At 38.9% G+C, this 16,119-nt stretch overlaps 1 protein-coding gene across 4 annotated transcripts in view; it reads left to right on the forward strand.

Moving 5' to 3' along the window:
• The window catches only part of ATXN7L1 (ataxin 7 like 1), a 197,942-nt gene that overhangs the window by 66,921 nt on the left and 114,902 nt on the right, over positions 1–16,119 (forward strand). For 2 of the 4 annotated variants that reach the window (XM_073328479.1, XM_073328482.1), the window contains exons 3-4: positions 4,553–4,657; positions 7,500–7,553. The exons of 1 other annotated variant lie outside the window; for it this stretch is intronic. In XM_073328479.1, the coding sequence (XP_073184580.1) occupies positions 4,553–4,657; positions 7,500–7,553 (159 nt within the window). The remainder of the gene's footprint in view (positions 1–4,552; positions 4,658–7,499; positions 7,554–16,119) is intronic. One more of the 4 variants, XM_073328480.1, reaches the window with a different exon arrangement.

Genomic DNA, 16,119 nt, shown 5'->3' on the forward strand with positions numbered 1-16,119 from the left:
CAGGGAGATCCCAGTTGCATGGACAACTTCCTGTTCCTGTGCTGGGTTTATAAAGAAGTTGTGAATCAATAAGGACTGCCAGCATTCTGCCAATTAGATTCCAGGCCTGCAATCCTCTGTCAGAGTTCAGCTTCTATTCTGGCATCTGCTAACAGGTCACTGGATAGCAAATTGGAACTTACTAGCCTCTAAGAGCCCTAGGGACCAGAGGAGGGAGGGATAGCTCAGTGGTTTGAGCATTGGCCTGCTAAACCCAGGGTTGTGAGTTCAATCCTTGAGGGGGCCATTTAGGGATCTGGGGCAAAAATTGGGGATTGGTCCTGCTTTGAGCAGGGGGTTGGGCTAGATGACCTCCTGAGGTCCCTTCCAACCCTGATATTCTGTGATCTGTGGTCCCTGACACATAGTTTATTTATGGCAAACATGGTTATTTAAATTGAAAAAAGAAAATGCCTGTTCACACTAGACCACCAAACTATGCAAGCTACATCTGTCTTTAAAAATGTTTGAGACACAAGGTGGGTAAAGTCACATTTTCTCTTGGACCTCAAACACTTTTTGAGTACCTTTCCCAGACCTGAAAAAGAGCTCTGTGTAAGCTCAAAAACTTCTCTTTCACCAACAGAAGTTGGTCCAATAAAAGATATCCCCTCACCCATCTTGTCTCTCTAATATTCTGGGACCAACTCAACTATACCAACACTGAAACCATTCCCCCTTTTGGTGCCATAGGAGGCATAGGACTTTTCTGTCTCTTTTCTCTGCACTTTCTGTGCAACTCATTTCACCCTTTTCTCCACTTTTGCCATCTCAGTACTACAAAACCTGCTATTGGTGCTATGTACTACTAATAGTCCCCTCGTTCCCCACTTTGCCACCCCAAGATTGTGTGTGGTGAAGATGCAATTGCTTCTCTGATACTGTGACCTGGCCTGGTTTCTAATTCTATTATGTCCTTTGGTAGATTCTTGGAGTATTAACTCCTTCTGTTTTTTAGTAATTTCTCACAGCTGGACTTCTACTAACATAAGTCCCAGAACTGGGCAAGTTTTGAAGGCCTAGTATATGGTATATATTCTGAGGCTTAAAAAAGCTTAAAGAATTTAGAATGGCGACAAAATGTAACTCTTAAATATTATCTGTACCTTTTTTATTTGGGAAGTGATCAATCATAGAATCATAGAATATCAGGGTTGGAAGGGACCTCAGGAGGTCATCAAGTCCAACCCCCTGCTCAAAGCAGGACCAATCCCCAATTGATGAGTGTGTGTGTGTGTGTGTCTTTTATAGTATGTAGTGTGGTGGTAGCCGTGTTAGTCCCAGGATATTAGAGAGACTGGGTGGAAGAGGTGATACCTTTTATTGGACCAACTTCTGTTGGTGAGACACAAGCTTTTGAGCTTACACAGAGCTCTTCTTCAGGTCTGGGAAACTTAATCAGAGTGTCACAGCTCAATACAGGGTGGAACAGTGTGTTTAGCACAGGTAGTTAACATACATTTCAAGGGATCATGCAAGGTGAAGTGGCCCATTAACACCACTCCAGATATAAGGGGGAAAGGAGGCGGGGAGGGGAGGTAGTTAGTAGGTTATAGATTGTTGTAATAGGCCATAAATCCAGTGCCTCTATTCAGTCCATGATTTTTAATGTCTCGCAAAGTTATGAATTGAGGCTCTCCGGCTCTTGGGCTTTGAGAATGAGGACTGGTAGGTCAGATATAGAGTGATCACTTTTTGGAAAGTGTTCACTCTCAGATGATGTCTTTGTCTTTTGTCATTTTCCTGTGTGAGTTCATTTGAGAGCGTAGTGAAAGTCTGGTTTCACCCACATATTTGCTATTGGGGTATTTAGTGCAATGGATGAAGTATGCCACATGTTATGATAGGCATGTGAAGGACATATGGAGCTTGAAAGCTGTGTTGTGGAGGGTGTTGATCATTGTAGCAGTGGAGATATGTCTGCAGGTTTTGAATCAGTTGCTCTGGCAGGGTCTGGTGCCGCTTTGAATTAGTGTATCCTGGAGTGTCGGGAGCTTGCTTCTAATGATGAGCTTGGAGAGGTGATGCAAGAGTAAGAATAAAGCTTTTTTTCCCCCTAACTCTTATAAACTTTATAACGAGGCTGAAACATTTCATAAATGTAATGCAATGGATGATTCTTGAGCTGAGAGCTTGTGCCAAGTTTCAGACTGGTGAGGGAATCCTTATCATGGAATTACGAGGTTCTGACAAATGGGAATCTACAAATGGAGAATCAGTAGCAAAACCCTGGCTTTAGCATTGCTATATCTGCACTGCAATGTAAAGTGTTTTTAAGATCAATAACTTCATCCTCAGGCTAAAGCAGAAGGAATGGCCTCCAGAGTTCTTAAAATTATATAACCATATTAGATGTGAGATTAAAATAAAATGGCGTGCCAAATTGTTCTTTTATCAAGCGGTAAAATGAATAGCTGTGAAGAGGAACAGGGGTTAGTATGCAATGTAGGTCCCATCTGCACTAAAACTGTAACTAGTTAGGGTATTAAATCACAATATGGTTTATTTATAGTGTGGTATATGTCCTGGTAACAAGGCTAAAACCTTGGAAAGTATAAGGCTTTAGCATGGTTAAGGGGCCACAGTTAGGTCTCATCTGAACTATAACCTTTGACCATGTTGTAACCAGATCTCGTGACTTTGTGATATCAGTATAGAATGGGGCTTTTGCTTTCCTCCACATCCTGGCCTTTAGTATCTCTTCTTGATTTATATTGTCTATCACTGAGGGGGGGCCTGGTTCTTGCCAACCATAGTTGAATCAGAGTCTCTTAAAATCCACTAACCCTGCTCTTCCGCATCCCTTGCTCTCTGAGAGACTGAAAACACTCGCTCCCAGCCCTTTCAACCTGAAGAATGATATTTGTCCTAGGCATCGAATTGTGGGCTTTCCCATAGGGCAGTGCAGAACATGACTCAATTTTTAATTAAAACGTACCATTCTGGCACTACGATTATCAAGAAACAATTAAATAACTTTGGTAATATATCAATTCACCCACTGAAAAAGCTACTTGTCTGAATAAACATAAGTTATAAGACTTACAGACAGGTCACAAATATATTGGAGAATTGATATTTAAACATTCTTCTGTTTATCATCCTCAGCTGGTATTTTGAGTGTTTCAGAGCCATTTAATTTTTGTGGTGGTCCAGCACTAGAAGGTTTTTTTTAATGTTTAATTTTAATTTAAGTAAATGGAGTTTGTCTTTTAAATGGCAAAGCAGTGCTGAATTGAAAGCTACCTTTTAAGGAACCTGCATCAGAAGCAGCATTGACAAGCTTTCGAGTAGATCTTTCAGATGCAGTAAATAGTGTTAAGGCACCATCATGTGACATCTTTGAATAAGTCATGGACCTGTCCTGAGGGGTAGCATGGACCACAGTTGACATTGTTGATACTCTGAGAGGCAGTTGACAGTCCAGCAATGTATTCATTGTTTGCCCAAAAGAATCTACCATTACCTACCTACAAGGCCTTTCATTTTCAGTTGTTGTTTTTTTAAAGTTCAGAAAGTTACCAGTGTTTGTTACAAAAATTTTAAAAAATGGGTGAAAATGGATGCACAGTTCTCTGGGTAAATATTGAGGTTAGTGTTGGGGGTGGGAGAAGAGAGAAAAAAGCCACAAATAGAGAAAAGTAAGAGTATTAAGTAATTTAATGCTGTGGTTTATTTCATGGACTGCTCATTAACAGAATGTACACATGCACGTGCGTGTGTGCATCTCTTCCAGTACATTTTCTTTCTTTATCTGACAGCCTTGCATTTACACTTAGACTAATTTATTATTAACATAACTGTGTCTACCTAATGTAATGTATTGGATTGTCTTTACATAATCAATATTTTCATGTACTTGAGCAGTACAAATTTGGGTGAAAATTGGTAAAAATAGTAGCTTTTGTAAAAGCTGGACATTTTTCAGTAAAACGGAAAACAAGGGTCTCATTTACCTAACACTGATAGACTTCATGGAGTTGCCCAGTTGGTCAATGGAGAATGGTACTTTGGAGATCCTTGGTTCCTGAGTCCTATCTCTAATTCTTAAAAAGTAGCATCTGCTAATAGTCTACAGAGAGCCAAGCTGCAAAACCCATGTTCCTTGTTTGCTGAAATACTAACAGAAATTAGAGATGGGAAAAACCTATAAATATTTCATTTTGTGAGTCCTTTCCCAGTGCAGGACTGTTCCGTACAACGTGTTCTTGAGTGCTTTGTTCAGTATTACATTTATTTCCAATAAGTATTTAGACAGGGGTGCTGCTTCTTGTATTCTGATCATCAGAATAAGATGTTCTGTCCACAGCTTAAATAAAGGATCATAGAAATTAGAGCTGGCAAAGATCTATTCTGATAACATACCACCAACACTGTCCTTACAGAGAATATTACATAGTTTTTGGTTTTATAAATATAATACTAGTAATCCTACAGTATCTTTAATTTCTTTTAAATATACTCTTAACGCATAACTTCTAATGCTTATATATATTTTTTAACTTTCCCACAGATATGCACTTATTTGGCCATTATCCAGCTCATGACGATTTCTATCTAGTAGTGTGCAATATCTGCAATCAGGTAGTCAAGCCACAGGTTTTCCAGTCGCACTGCGGTAAGTGAAAATTTTCATTCCTGGATTCCAGTGCCAGATCAGTGTATGGTTCTCATAAGAATCATTGAGTACAATCATGACAGAGGCATTGCAAAGGTAATCCTCTTGTCATCATGTCTGTTTTCAGCTCAGAACGTCACAAATGCCTGAAAGCAGGTATGAGTTTCTTATAGGGAAAGTTAAAATAATTATCCCAGAAGCTTCTCAAATTGAACCTATTATAACAAATTAGATAATACAGTACCTGTAACTAGATACTAACTAGACCAAAACTATTTTGATGTAACCTTGAAATGGTCTCTGTCAAAGTTGAGCAGTTGGGTCACTTGTAACCAGAACACAGAAAGAAAAGGTCTCAAGGATTTGTATTTAGGAAGTTTGAAATGAAGATTGATCTTTTGCAAGTTGCGTGTATACAATAAAAGCTTTAATAATACCAGGAGTTGTAGAAATGTGCAAATACTTTTTCTAAATTAGCCTGCTAATGGCAAGAATACAAAATGTATCCTTATTTTGCTATTTGAAATCATTTTGAGCTCATTTTGTTTGAAACGCATTTTTTATTTTGCTTGAGCAAGCTGTTTTTGGGCATTTCCTGCAAATCTTCACCCCATGTTCTAGTCTCATAGTTTATTATTTGTCCACTGTTTTGATCTATACAAATAAAAGGGAGTGGCAGGGTGTGGCCTGCCTTGGCCAGGACACTAAGCTGATGAGCTTTATATGAATTCCTGAAAGTTTCATACATTTTCCTCTGAAAACTTCAACTTAATCAAGTTAGTTTTTGAGAGAGGATTTCAGAACAATGAAAAGTAGCTAATACTGAAGGAGGGATAGGTGAAAATGCATCAGAAAACAAAACTGAAGGTAACCCAGTCAGATTTTACTTTTTTCTGTTGCAAACCGAGTTCATAGATCCTTTGTATTGTTCAGTCTTGTATGCAGGAAGCGATTCAGTAAGTGGAATTCTGCAGCAGACGTGCAGAACAGGAAATGTTTAAAAAGCACTGCCTCCACTTTGGAGGGGCACTTACTAAAAGTTAACTACAGAAATCCATCTGTGTAAGACCAACAGGAAGCAATTGAAGTCATGTTTCAGGCAGTTACGTGCCACAGATCAGCATGGTAGGTTTTTACTAAAAGAATTGTGAAACAAAGCATAATAAATGAATGCCACATTTCAGATCTTGTCCTTTTCATAAGATACTCAAACATGAGGATCTTGGGGCTCCAGTACCAACATCATGAAAATTCAAAACCTAGACGCACAGGTCACGAACGTAATTATTTTTAAAGAACCAATTCCAGGGTTGTAACTAGTAATTTTTCTTGAACGAACACACACACCCTCCTCTACCCTTGTTGCCTCCAGCCTACGTTATATTCATATTTTCCCAAGGTAAACAGACCTCTACACACATGGTCACTGATAATATGGATACATTAACTGTAAACACTTTATCAGTGTGTTAATAAAGGCTTGATGCAGAACAAACAATTGTGTATGCTGCAGAATTGCTACACAAGGATAATTTAAAATTACTTGCTGTGGCATGCATGATATGTGCTGCCTTCAGTCATGACATGTTGGCCTGGAGTAAATATGAAAGATGGCCCTCTTTCTATTAAGTGGACATACATGATCCCTGTTAGAAACAAAATACCCCCCCCCCGAGAGCAATAATCTGATTTCTCCATCTGATCACTGAAGTTTCTGAAAGGAACTGAGTGTAAATGGCATAATTCCATTCTCATCTGTTACCAGTGTTAGCCTGCATGTCGGTGTAAACTGACACAGATTAAGAAGATTTTTTGCCAAGAAAGTAGTAGAGTCTTGTGGTTTCCCACTCAAGATGTGAGTTACATATATGAGAAAATGGTATGTGTTCTTAGGGTCATGAGTGCAGCAAACTGTATGAGGAAATCTAGTAGAGTAAACAAGGGAGGAATCTAAAAATGACAAAAATACTTTAAAATCAAAAGCTACATTCAAATCGTTAGAATTAGTACAGGGGATATTTAAGCATACGATACTGCCGTATCAGAAAGTATGTGATATGCTCCTCAGCAAAAAGGAAAACATTTGTCATTGAATGGCAAGATGCACCGGATTTTATTCGTGTCTGAAGGGTATCTGTCAAATGGAAATACAGCATGGTGAATTCCGTAACAAGGAAAGTAAACCATGACAGGTAAATGGTAAAATGGAACTTAGGAGGGTCAAGAGGGAATTTTAACAGTTAATAGCCAAAGTTAATCAGCAAAGAACAAGGAATTCTTCAAGTATGTCAGAAACAGGAAGCCTCCAAGGTCAGTAGATCTGCTAGACTACCATGGAGTAAAAGAGAGAAACCCAGTGTAGTTAAATCTTCCCACTGTATTTTCCACTGAATGCATCCGATGAAGTGAGCTGTAGCTCACGAAAGCTTATGCTCAAATAAATTTGTTAGTCTCTAAGGTGCCACAAGTACTCCTTTTCTTTTTGCGAATATAGACTAACACGGCTGCTACTCTGAAAAGTGTAGTTAAGGACATTGCTAAGGAGCTAATTAGTTTTTGCCTCTGCAGTCACTGTAGAGGAATTTTGAATACCTTCCTCGACCTATTCTTTGTGGATAAAGATGGGTCACTGTAAGAAACTGAGCTGACAAAAGGTGCTGGAACGAAATGATCATTTAAAAAGCAACAAGTCACCAGGGCCAGATGGTTTGTATTCAAGAATTCTGAAGGAACTTAAGAATGGAATGGCTGAGCTGGTGACAAAAAAAAAAGTATATATAATTAAAATCACGTACTATACTCAAAGACAGAAAGTTAGCTAATCTACTTTTCTTTTTAAAAGGTGCAAGGCATGCCCCTGGGAACTACGGACTTTTGAGCCTTACTTCAGTACTAGGTATAGTACTGTTATAGGTATATAACAAAAAAAATTGTAAAACACCTTGCATGGTAAGGTAGACACAAACCAGCATAGATTATATAAAGGGGTTTTTTTGCCTGATTCTTTTTGAATGATTGAAGACAGTCAGCAAAATAGTTGACGAAGTAAGAATGGCCTTGTGGTTAAGGCACAAGATTGGGACTTTGGATATATTGAGTCACATCTCTGGCACAGACTTCCTGTGTGTCTGTGGGCAAGTCTCTTAAAATGACTCTCATCCTTGCAATAGCCCTGTGATGTGGAGAAGTATTATCCCCATTTTTCAGATAGGTAACTGAGGCAAAGTTTACTGTTTTGAGGTGCTCAGATAGTATCTCTGTAGGTTCTCATTATTTCCTAATGTGATGATTTTTAAGAGAGTTTAATATATTCCCTTGCAAGAAGTTAAGAAATCAAGTCACAAAATGAATGGTTAATGTTTCGTAGATTAAAAACTGTCTCTGAGACAGAAGATAAATATCAGGAAACAAGGCCAATTTTAAACATGGAAGGAGGTTAACAGTGGGAAGCCCCAAGATTCCATAACTCATATTAGTGTTTAGTTTATTAATCATCAAGACAATGATGTGAAGTTGGCAGAATTTGCAGATGACACAATTATTTAGATAAGTCAACTAGAGAATAAGGAATTCCAAAGAGACCTAAAGCTAGGCAGTTAGACAACATGATGGCACATGAAATTCACTGTAGATAAGTGCAAGGTAATGCTCATTGAAAGGGGTAATTTGAGCTCATGGTGCACTTTGGATCCTAATAAGTTATCACTCACGAGAAAAGAATATGTGTCACTATGCATAGCTCGATAAAAACTTCCGCTCAGTGTGCGGCAATGATCTAAAAAAGCAACAAAATGTTGAACTCCATTATAAAAGGAATGACACTATTGAAAATATTATATCACTGTCTAACTTCCCAGCGTGCCCTCACATAGAATACTATACTTGATCCTGGACACCTCCATCTCAAGAAGGATATAAATGAAATATTGTAGAACAGGCCCATAAAAGGGCAACAAATACATAGGTGACTGTGAAGATTTCCATGTGAGAAGAGACTAAAACTGTTAGGACTAGTTTGTTTAGAGAGGAGACACTTAAGAGGTGGTGTGATAGGAGTATATATAATGAGTGGCATAAAGAAAAGGCAGTTGGGAGCCCCAGGTCATCTGTATAATAAAATATATTAAAAAATTTAAGAAAATTAAAAACAAATTTAAAACTGATAAAAGTACTTTTTTCCACAAGGCATAATTAACATGTGGCACTCATTGCCACAGGATGTTATTGAGGCCAGTAGTTTAGTAAGATTCAAAAAAGGGTTGGACTTATGTTAGATATGCATTTACACTAATTAGGATGAAATTGATTATAAAATCTTGTGTGATTAGACAGAAGGCATCTACTAATTACTTGGGGCTAGGAAGAGTCTTTTCCAAAGGGCATGTCATTGCAGAATTGTCCATTATGTGGGGATTTACACTTTCCTCTGAAATATCTGATACTGGTCACTGTCTAACAGGAAATTGAAATAGATGGGCCATTGGTCTGCTATGGTGTTGTAAATATTTACCCTTTTTCAATATTACTTTATTTTGAGTTCTGGAAAGCCTTGGAATTAATTTCTGAATAAATTTGTTCAATTGCAGTGTGTAGCAGTGTGCCCAGTTCTATTCTGTCTGAATTCAGAGGCACTGAACACCTCACGAGGAGGGTATGAGGATACTTTACACTGTTCAATTGAGTTTGAAACATAGGGTCTTGAGTGTCTTGAGCTACAGCTATAAAGATGTGGAGGAGGCAAAGAAAGGGGGAAACAAATCACTGCAGAGGCCACTGCTATTGTCTTTCTTAGGTATGCAGGAAAAAAACCCAGCAGAACGTTGGTTTGTGATTTTTGCCTTTTTTCTCCTTACTCCTCCTCCACACTAACTATAGGACATCTGTATAATTTAAACCCTGAATTTTATTAGGTATTTTGCATTACTAATTTTCTAATCTCCAGATTCATTTGTACATTTATTTTTTTAATTGTAACTTTAGATTATTGTAATGTAACCGACTGGGAGAACCCTCTCTTTTTCACATGGTGGAAAAACTCACCTGAAAAATACTCACTTTTGCATTTTTATTTAAAAATCTTAGTAAAAAGTTGTTGTTGTTGTTGTTTTAAATGTTGGTAACTACACTATTGTTTTCAAATAAATAGTTTAAAGGCATTATTATAATGTTAGGTTCAGAGAATGAAAAAGACAAGGCCAGTTATAGTTAAGGTGTTTAGCTTTCTCTTCTATTTTTGGATTTTTTTAGGAGTCTCTATTACAGCTTATCTGTGTTCTTATTGCCACTTACTGTAGGGTTTGCCTTTTACTACTGACATAGAAACAGAGTGAAGCTTGGGGTTCTCACCAGGTTTTTTCTTGTCTTGTGTTTCTGCTATTTTCCCTCTTTAATATAATTTTAAAAACTAAATATCGGGAGAGTCATAGTTGCAGGGGTTAGGGATTGCAGCAGACCATCATGTGGAGATAATGGAGAGGACAGTGCTATCTGGATGAGAGAATGTGTGTGTGTGAAACTAAAGCATAACTGAACAAAAAATAGACTTGGCTTTTATTGACATGCATAATAGCTTATATAGCTACATAATGGAAATACATTTTCGTTGCATCCGATGAAGTGAGCTGTAGCTCACGAAAGCTTATGCTCAAATAAATTGGTTAGTGTTTAAGGTGCCACAAGTACTCCTTTTCTTTTTGCGAATACAGACTAACACGGCTGTTACTCTGAAACCTGTCATTTTCGCTTGGGTTGCTCTTCAATTTCAGAATTCCAGATACAGAGGTTCATGCCAGTTTTGCTCTGAAACCATTTGCAAATGGCATCCTATCAGTCAGAATGTGCCGTCAATCCAGGGATTGAGCCTGTTGTCTGCTCATGAATGCTGTTGTCCTGAATAACGAGTATGTTGTACTACAGCACTGAGTTACCCACCTTTAGACCTTTAAAACTATTTAATCTGTGTACATTATATGCATGAATATCCAGTGTTCCAAGCATATAGTTGTGGCTACTTCTGCATAAAGTAGTTTTAAATGACATCAGATAGTTGTGAGGCTGGTAATGTAGTTCAGTGCACTTTACCATACGGAAGACAGACGTTCGAGATGGACATCTAGGCTCTCATATGCTGGCCTTAGTGGCATCTGGGAGCACACTTGGGGGCTAAACAGTGCTCCTTGTGGTGGTGGGTGGATGGGCGTTGTGTCCTCAAGGCGCTCTCTTTCTAGGCATCTGTTTTTGTAGAAGATTTTTTGAGCTGGTAATCCACAGTGGGAGAGATTTGTCCACATGACTTTCGTTAACTGGAACCCTGTTCATTTGCCCCTTATTAAATAAGATTGGATTCTTGCAGTTCTCCACTTTCTCGCCTTTCTCTCCCCTCCCCCTTTTCTTTACAGTCCCTAGCCAGTTTTAAGTAATTGAAAACCGGGGTTGTAACAGAAAACTAAAGAGAAATAAATGTAGTTCCAATTGTTAAAACCAGTGAAGTGAGGATCCGAGCAGTAACAGCCCTGTAAGTCAGTCTTTCCCTTTTCAGTGAAAATCTCTCTGAGTTGGTGGCAGTGGAGCCGTGAACAACCAGCAGAATAGGTCTATAAAAAGCATAGAACTTGTCCGACCAATTTGGTTGCTTTTTTATGATAAAACAAACTTAGTGAATGAGGGAAAAGTGGTAGATATAAAATTACTGGAATTTAGGAAATTGTATGATATAGTGTCTCAAAATCTTACATTCAAAACTGACTGAAGGAACTTAGTGTGGTGATGATAAATGGTGAAGTATCATGTTTGGGGAGCTGTGGAGTACTGCAGGGATCAGTTTGGGTTAGCAATGGTCTAGAAGAAGGAACTACTAGCAAATTAAATCTGTAGATGGTAATACTTTACAGATCTATAGTGCCTTCCATTCAAAGATTTCAAAGCACTTTACGGAAATTGAGGGACAGAGAGGTAAGGTGACATGCCCAAGATTGCACAGGAAGCCTGTTGCATAGGTCCAGACAAAGTGAAGCTCTCATGCACTTCAGTCCTTTGCTGCAACTGCAAGAATACCCTATCCCAAAAGGGAGCTGGGCAGAAAATAAAATTAGCCTCAACTTGGAAAAGAAACCAGCTAATAACGTGAGAAAAACGAAATTGAAGCATAGATATTCAATTGGAGTGAGAAACTTAGAAAGCAGTATAATGAAAGATTTTGGATTATAACAATGGGGGGAAATGAGATATAAGTTTGTAAAGCTATCTGAAGTTATATGCTATGGAGCAGGAAGATAATTGTTCAGTATAACTACACTTCTGGTGTGACTGCCCCTGGAAATACTAAGATTCTTGTTGTTATAAATGTATTGATTAACTGGAGGTTGCTCAGAGAAGAGCAACAAAACTTTTTAGGGAGTTGGGGGGACTGATCTGAGGAAAGATTGAGTTAAATATATTTTGCTTGGCTAAGCTCTGGATAGGTGCCCCTTTTACCTTTTGTATGAATCTAAATAATATAAAAATACAAATATATTTGTAGACTGTAAACACCAAAGATGAACATGAAATGTTTAGGCTAATAAATGGTGGAATATTTAGGAGTTAATAAACTGAAATTTAAGAAAGCAAAATGTAGGCAGGCAGACTATCAAGAAAAGCTTTCCAGCAGTGAGATCGGAGGCTTGGAAGTAGTTTCCAGGTAAGTGGTGGAAGTCCCATTACTTAAGTAATTACAACGAGACAGGACAAAATATTAGTAAGTGTACACTGGAGAACAATCCTGCTTTGGCAGAGATGGACTAGATGACCTAGAGGGTCTTCTCCATTATTTACTTCTGTGGTATGATTTTATTGTTCTGTGCTTCCTATCTGCAAGATCATTTTACCATATACCTCTAATTAGGGGAAGAGACTCTCATTATATAAGAGTATAATGACACGTCAGGGAGATCATGCACACCTGATTTGTCACTCTCTAATTACGAAAGCTAGGGTTGGCATACCTGTTTCTTCACAAGGGGTATGTGGGGGATAATCTTTCATTTGATCTCTTTGCTACAGAAACATTAACATATCAAGGACACCCTTCAATAGTCTAGAATATAAAATCTTTTCTCCCTTTCAAATAATTATTTATATCCTCAAAGAGATTATATTCTGAATGCATGTAAGATTAGCTATTTTGCAGAGTGACTGTGGTACAGTAGAATTTAATGAACTGTGATTCAGAGGAAGGCTGAGCTGTAAAATGAATGAGGAATGGTTCACTCTCCATACATTGAATTAGAACAGTGATTCTCGAGTGCATCCACTGTGACTTCTGGGGTCCCAGAACCCCTTCTCCAAACTCCTTGCTGCAGTCCCTGGCTCTGCTCCCTGGAGCAGTGCCCAAGCCCAAGGTGGACCTGGTGATGTTTCATTATATTTTATGAGGCTGCTGCCTCTGGCTGTGGGAAGGAACCTGCCCTCTCTCCCCATCCCCTTTGCCTTGATTGTCAAGGGGGCTCTGGCATGCCCTGATTGGCCAGGCCTCATTGTTTCCCGCTTGCCTTCCATTGAAGGGGAGTGTCACTCACTAAGGCACCAACTGACCAGCTCGGAAACAATCACCTTGTAAGGGGCGGAGCAAGGCAGGAGTGGGAAGATGCTGTCCAGGAGAGATTGTAGGGTGGTGGTGGTGCTGCTGGGGAGCTGAGTCTGAGAAACAACTCCGGGGCAGAGTCAGCCAGGAAGTGCAGGTGCAGGACGGTGCACACGCTGCAGTGAACCTAGGGGCCCAGCTGGCAGAAAGCACAGGTGGCAGCTGTTGCAGGGGCATGGAGACAATGGAGCACAGAGACCAGGGACAGGCCCAAGGAGCAGCCTGAGTGTGTGGCCACCAGCAGCCTCCCCAAGGGTTCCAGCTTGGAGGAACCCACTAGTCAGGGCAGCCCCAACCACAATAGCAGCTTCACATTTTTTGTGTGCCACTATGGATATACAAAACCTTTCTGTTGAAAAGGAAGCATAGACGTAAGCAGCTCACGCACAGTCTAATATGAGTGACATAGGTAACTCTGACTTGTCAGCACCACCTTCTGCAAATCGCAACCGTGACTTACACGAGGAAAAAAGGGTGTTTTAGAGTGAGTGCGAAGACAAGTATATAGTTGGAACCAAATTCATCTGAAACTATCACGATTTGTGCACTAGGTAAAATGGGACTTCATCAGGTGAAATCGTACCCTAGGCAGCGTCGTCATAACACTCATAAATCAGAAGTAGAGAAAAACTATGGTGACATTTTTTTCCATAAAAAGCTCTTGGGTAAAATCAGAAGTCAGACGCTTCAACAACAAAAGAAACGGAAGGACTTTCTTCCCCAAAACAATGAATTCCATCTGGCAACACTCCAGGCATTGCATTGTGCTGCATCACAAACCATTTTCAGATGGTGAATTCATCACACCTTTAGTACTTTTTGTTCAACAGGAACATCAACTGTTTTGTGTTATGGCCCTTTAAATAATTAATTAATTAATTAGTACATATTATTCTTTACAATTATTTTATTTACATGACACTTCCAAATAGCCATGTCACTAGACTGTCACTAGTATAATATTTTAACTGTCAAAACTGCAGCCTCAGCAAAAATTCATTTGAAAGCCAGTGAACCAGAACATAACTATTTTTTGTTTCTCATAAGCATTCTGATATTGTCAGTGTCATATTTTGTTAGAAACAGCATCAAAACTGTGAAAAAGTAAATCTATCAAGTGTATCATCTCTACTAATGAAATTACTGTTTTCTGTAATTGTTAAGATTTTGTCCAGTGTATTGTGACCTTTGTCAAGGAAAGAAAAGCACTTGTATCCTTGATGGAAAAAGGAAGTGTGATGGTTTCTCATTCTTACATGGTGTTTTTCACTAATATATATGATCATTTAATAGTCTTGTCAAGACTTGCAACACAAAGATGTTTAGCATAGGCCAATTTTTTTCTTTTTGTATTATCATGTTGAGGGTAGATTTTTCACTCCACATAAGACTGAAATAAAAAAACTAGCCTCATTCCACTTGCTTTGTGTCAAGTCTGGCAGTGTTGGTTGACATTTAGTTAACAGCTGCCAAGAGCACACACTAACCTTACTTTTTTTTGGTGTATTAATTTTTAACTTTATATATTCATAGAATCATAGAATATCAGGGTTGGAAGGGACCCCTGAAGGTCATCTAGTCCAACCGCCTGCTCGAAGCAGGACCAATTCCCAGTTAAATCATCCCAGCCAGGGCTTATTCTAGGTAATTTAGTACATATAGGGAGTTTTTTTGCCGGGGGGGAGGGGGTTGTTGTTTTGCCCACTATTTTTCATTTCATTTACTTTGAATTAGGAATTGCACAAGCAGTTTCTCTCTATGAGAAAAAGATTGAGAAGGTGAAATCTGCTCCTGCCTGAGGCCAAGGCATTGGGCTGCAGCGCAAGCACTTGCCTGCCTCTCCCCCCTGCAGCGCTAGCCTGTGGTTAGAATGCCAGGTAGTGGTGTGGGGTGTTTAGAACCACTACATCTGCAAAATCCCAGATTGCATGACCCCTTATTTTAGCTGGTCCCAATTCAGCCCTCCAAGCTGGCCTGCGTAGAACAAAAGCTACCTGCTTCAAAACCCCCATTCATGCATAGCCTGGCTGCAGGATTTAAGTGATCTTGAGAGCCTTGCACAAGCCATCTATATCTGCATTAAACTAATACGGGGTATGTTTGAACTCTACATCGTAGTCATTGCATGGGTAGGAGATAGGTATCCCTGGTAATTTGTGTCTCAGGCAAGGGTTTTAATAGAAGTGTAGTTTTAAATAGTAACCAGCAAAAAGGATTTCTCTCTGAAGGAGTATCCATTTATAGGACTCAGCTGTTGAAGTTCAAGGGTAGCATTAGGTTTAATTTTAATCTGTACACTATAATTTATGGGCTGAGTTTAGAGCATCATACTTTCAACTGTTGTTTGACAGAATAACTGTTCCTTTTGGGGAAGATGGAAAAAAAATTCTCTGGCAAATATTGAATTATAAGCAGAGCTGGTGACACCCCATAATATTAAAGTTGCACAATACACCCCATTATAAGACTGATTTCAGCTCATGCGTATACACAAGTAGGCCAAATTAAGGTTGCACAGGCAACCTCAATTTTAGCATTTCCTAGCTTTTGAATGCTTAACTTTGCAAACTTCATGTTCTTTTAATCGAGTTGTTGTGTATAGTTTTACAAAAGTCCGTGCAAGCTTCAATTGTAAGGGCGGAATCCCACTGAAATCCATGTTTTAATTGGTTTAAAATTTAATCACTTGCTATGTTTTACATGCCAAATATATTCTTTCAGTTATTGATTATTTGGAAAATATATATACACACACACACCCACCCCGTATTTCCAACAAGTAGTCCAAATAGCGCTTTTGTTTGCGACTGCAAACCTGTGAACCCCTATAATATCCCATATT

This window comes from Lepidochelys kempii, chromosome 1 (assembly GCF_965140265.1).
Source record: "Lepidochelys kempii isolate rLepKem1 chromosome 1, rLepKem1.hap2, whole genome shotgun sequence".
Taxonomy (NCBI): Eukaryota; Metazoa; Chordata; order Testudines; family Cheloniidae; genus Lepidochelys; species Lepidochelys kempii.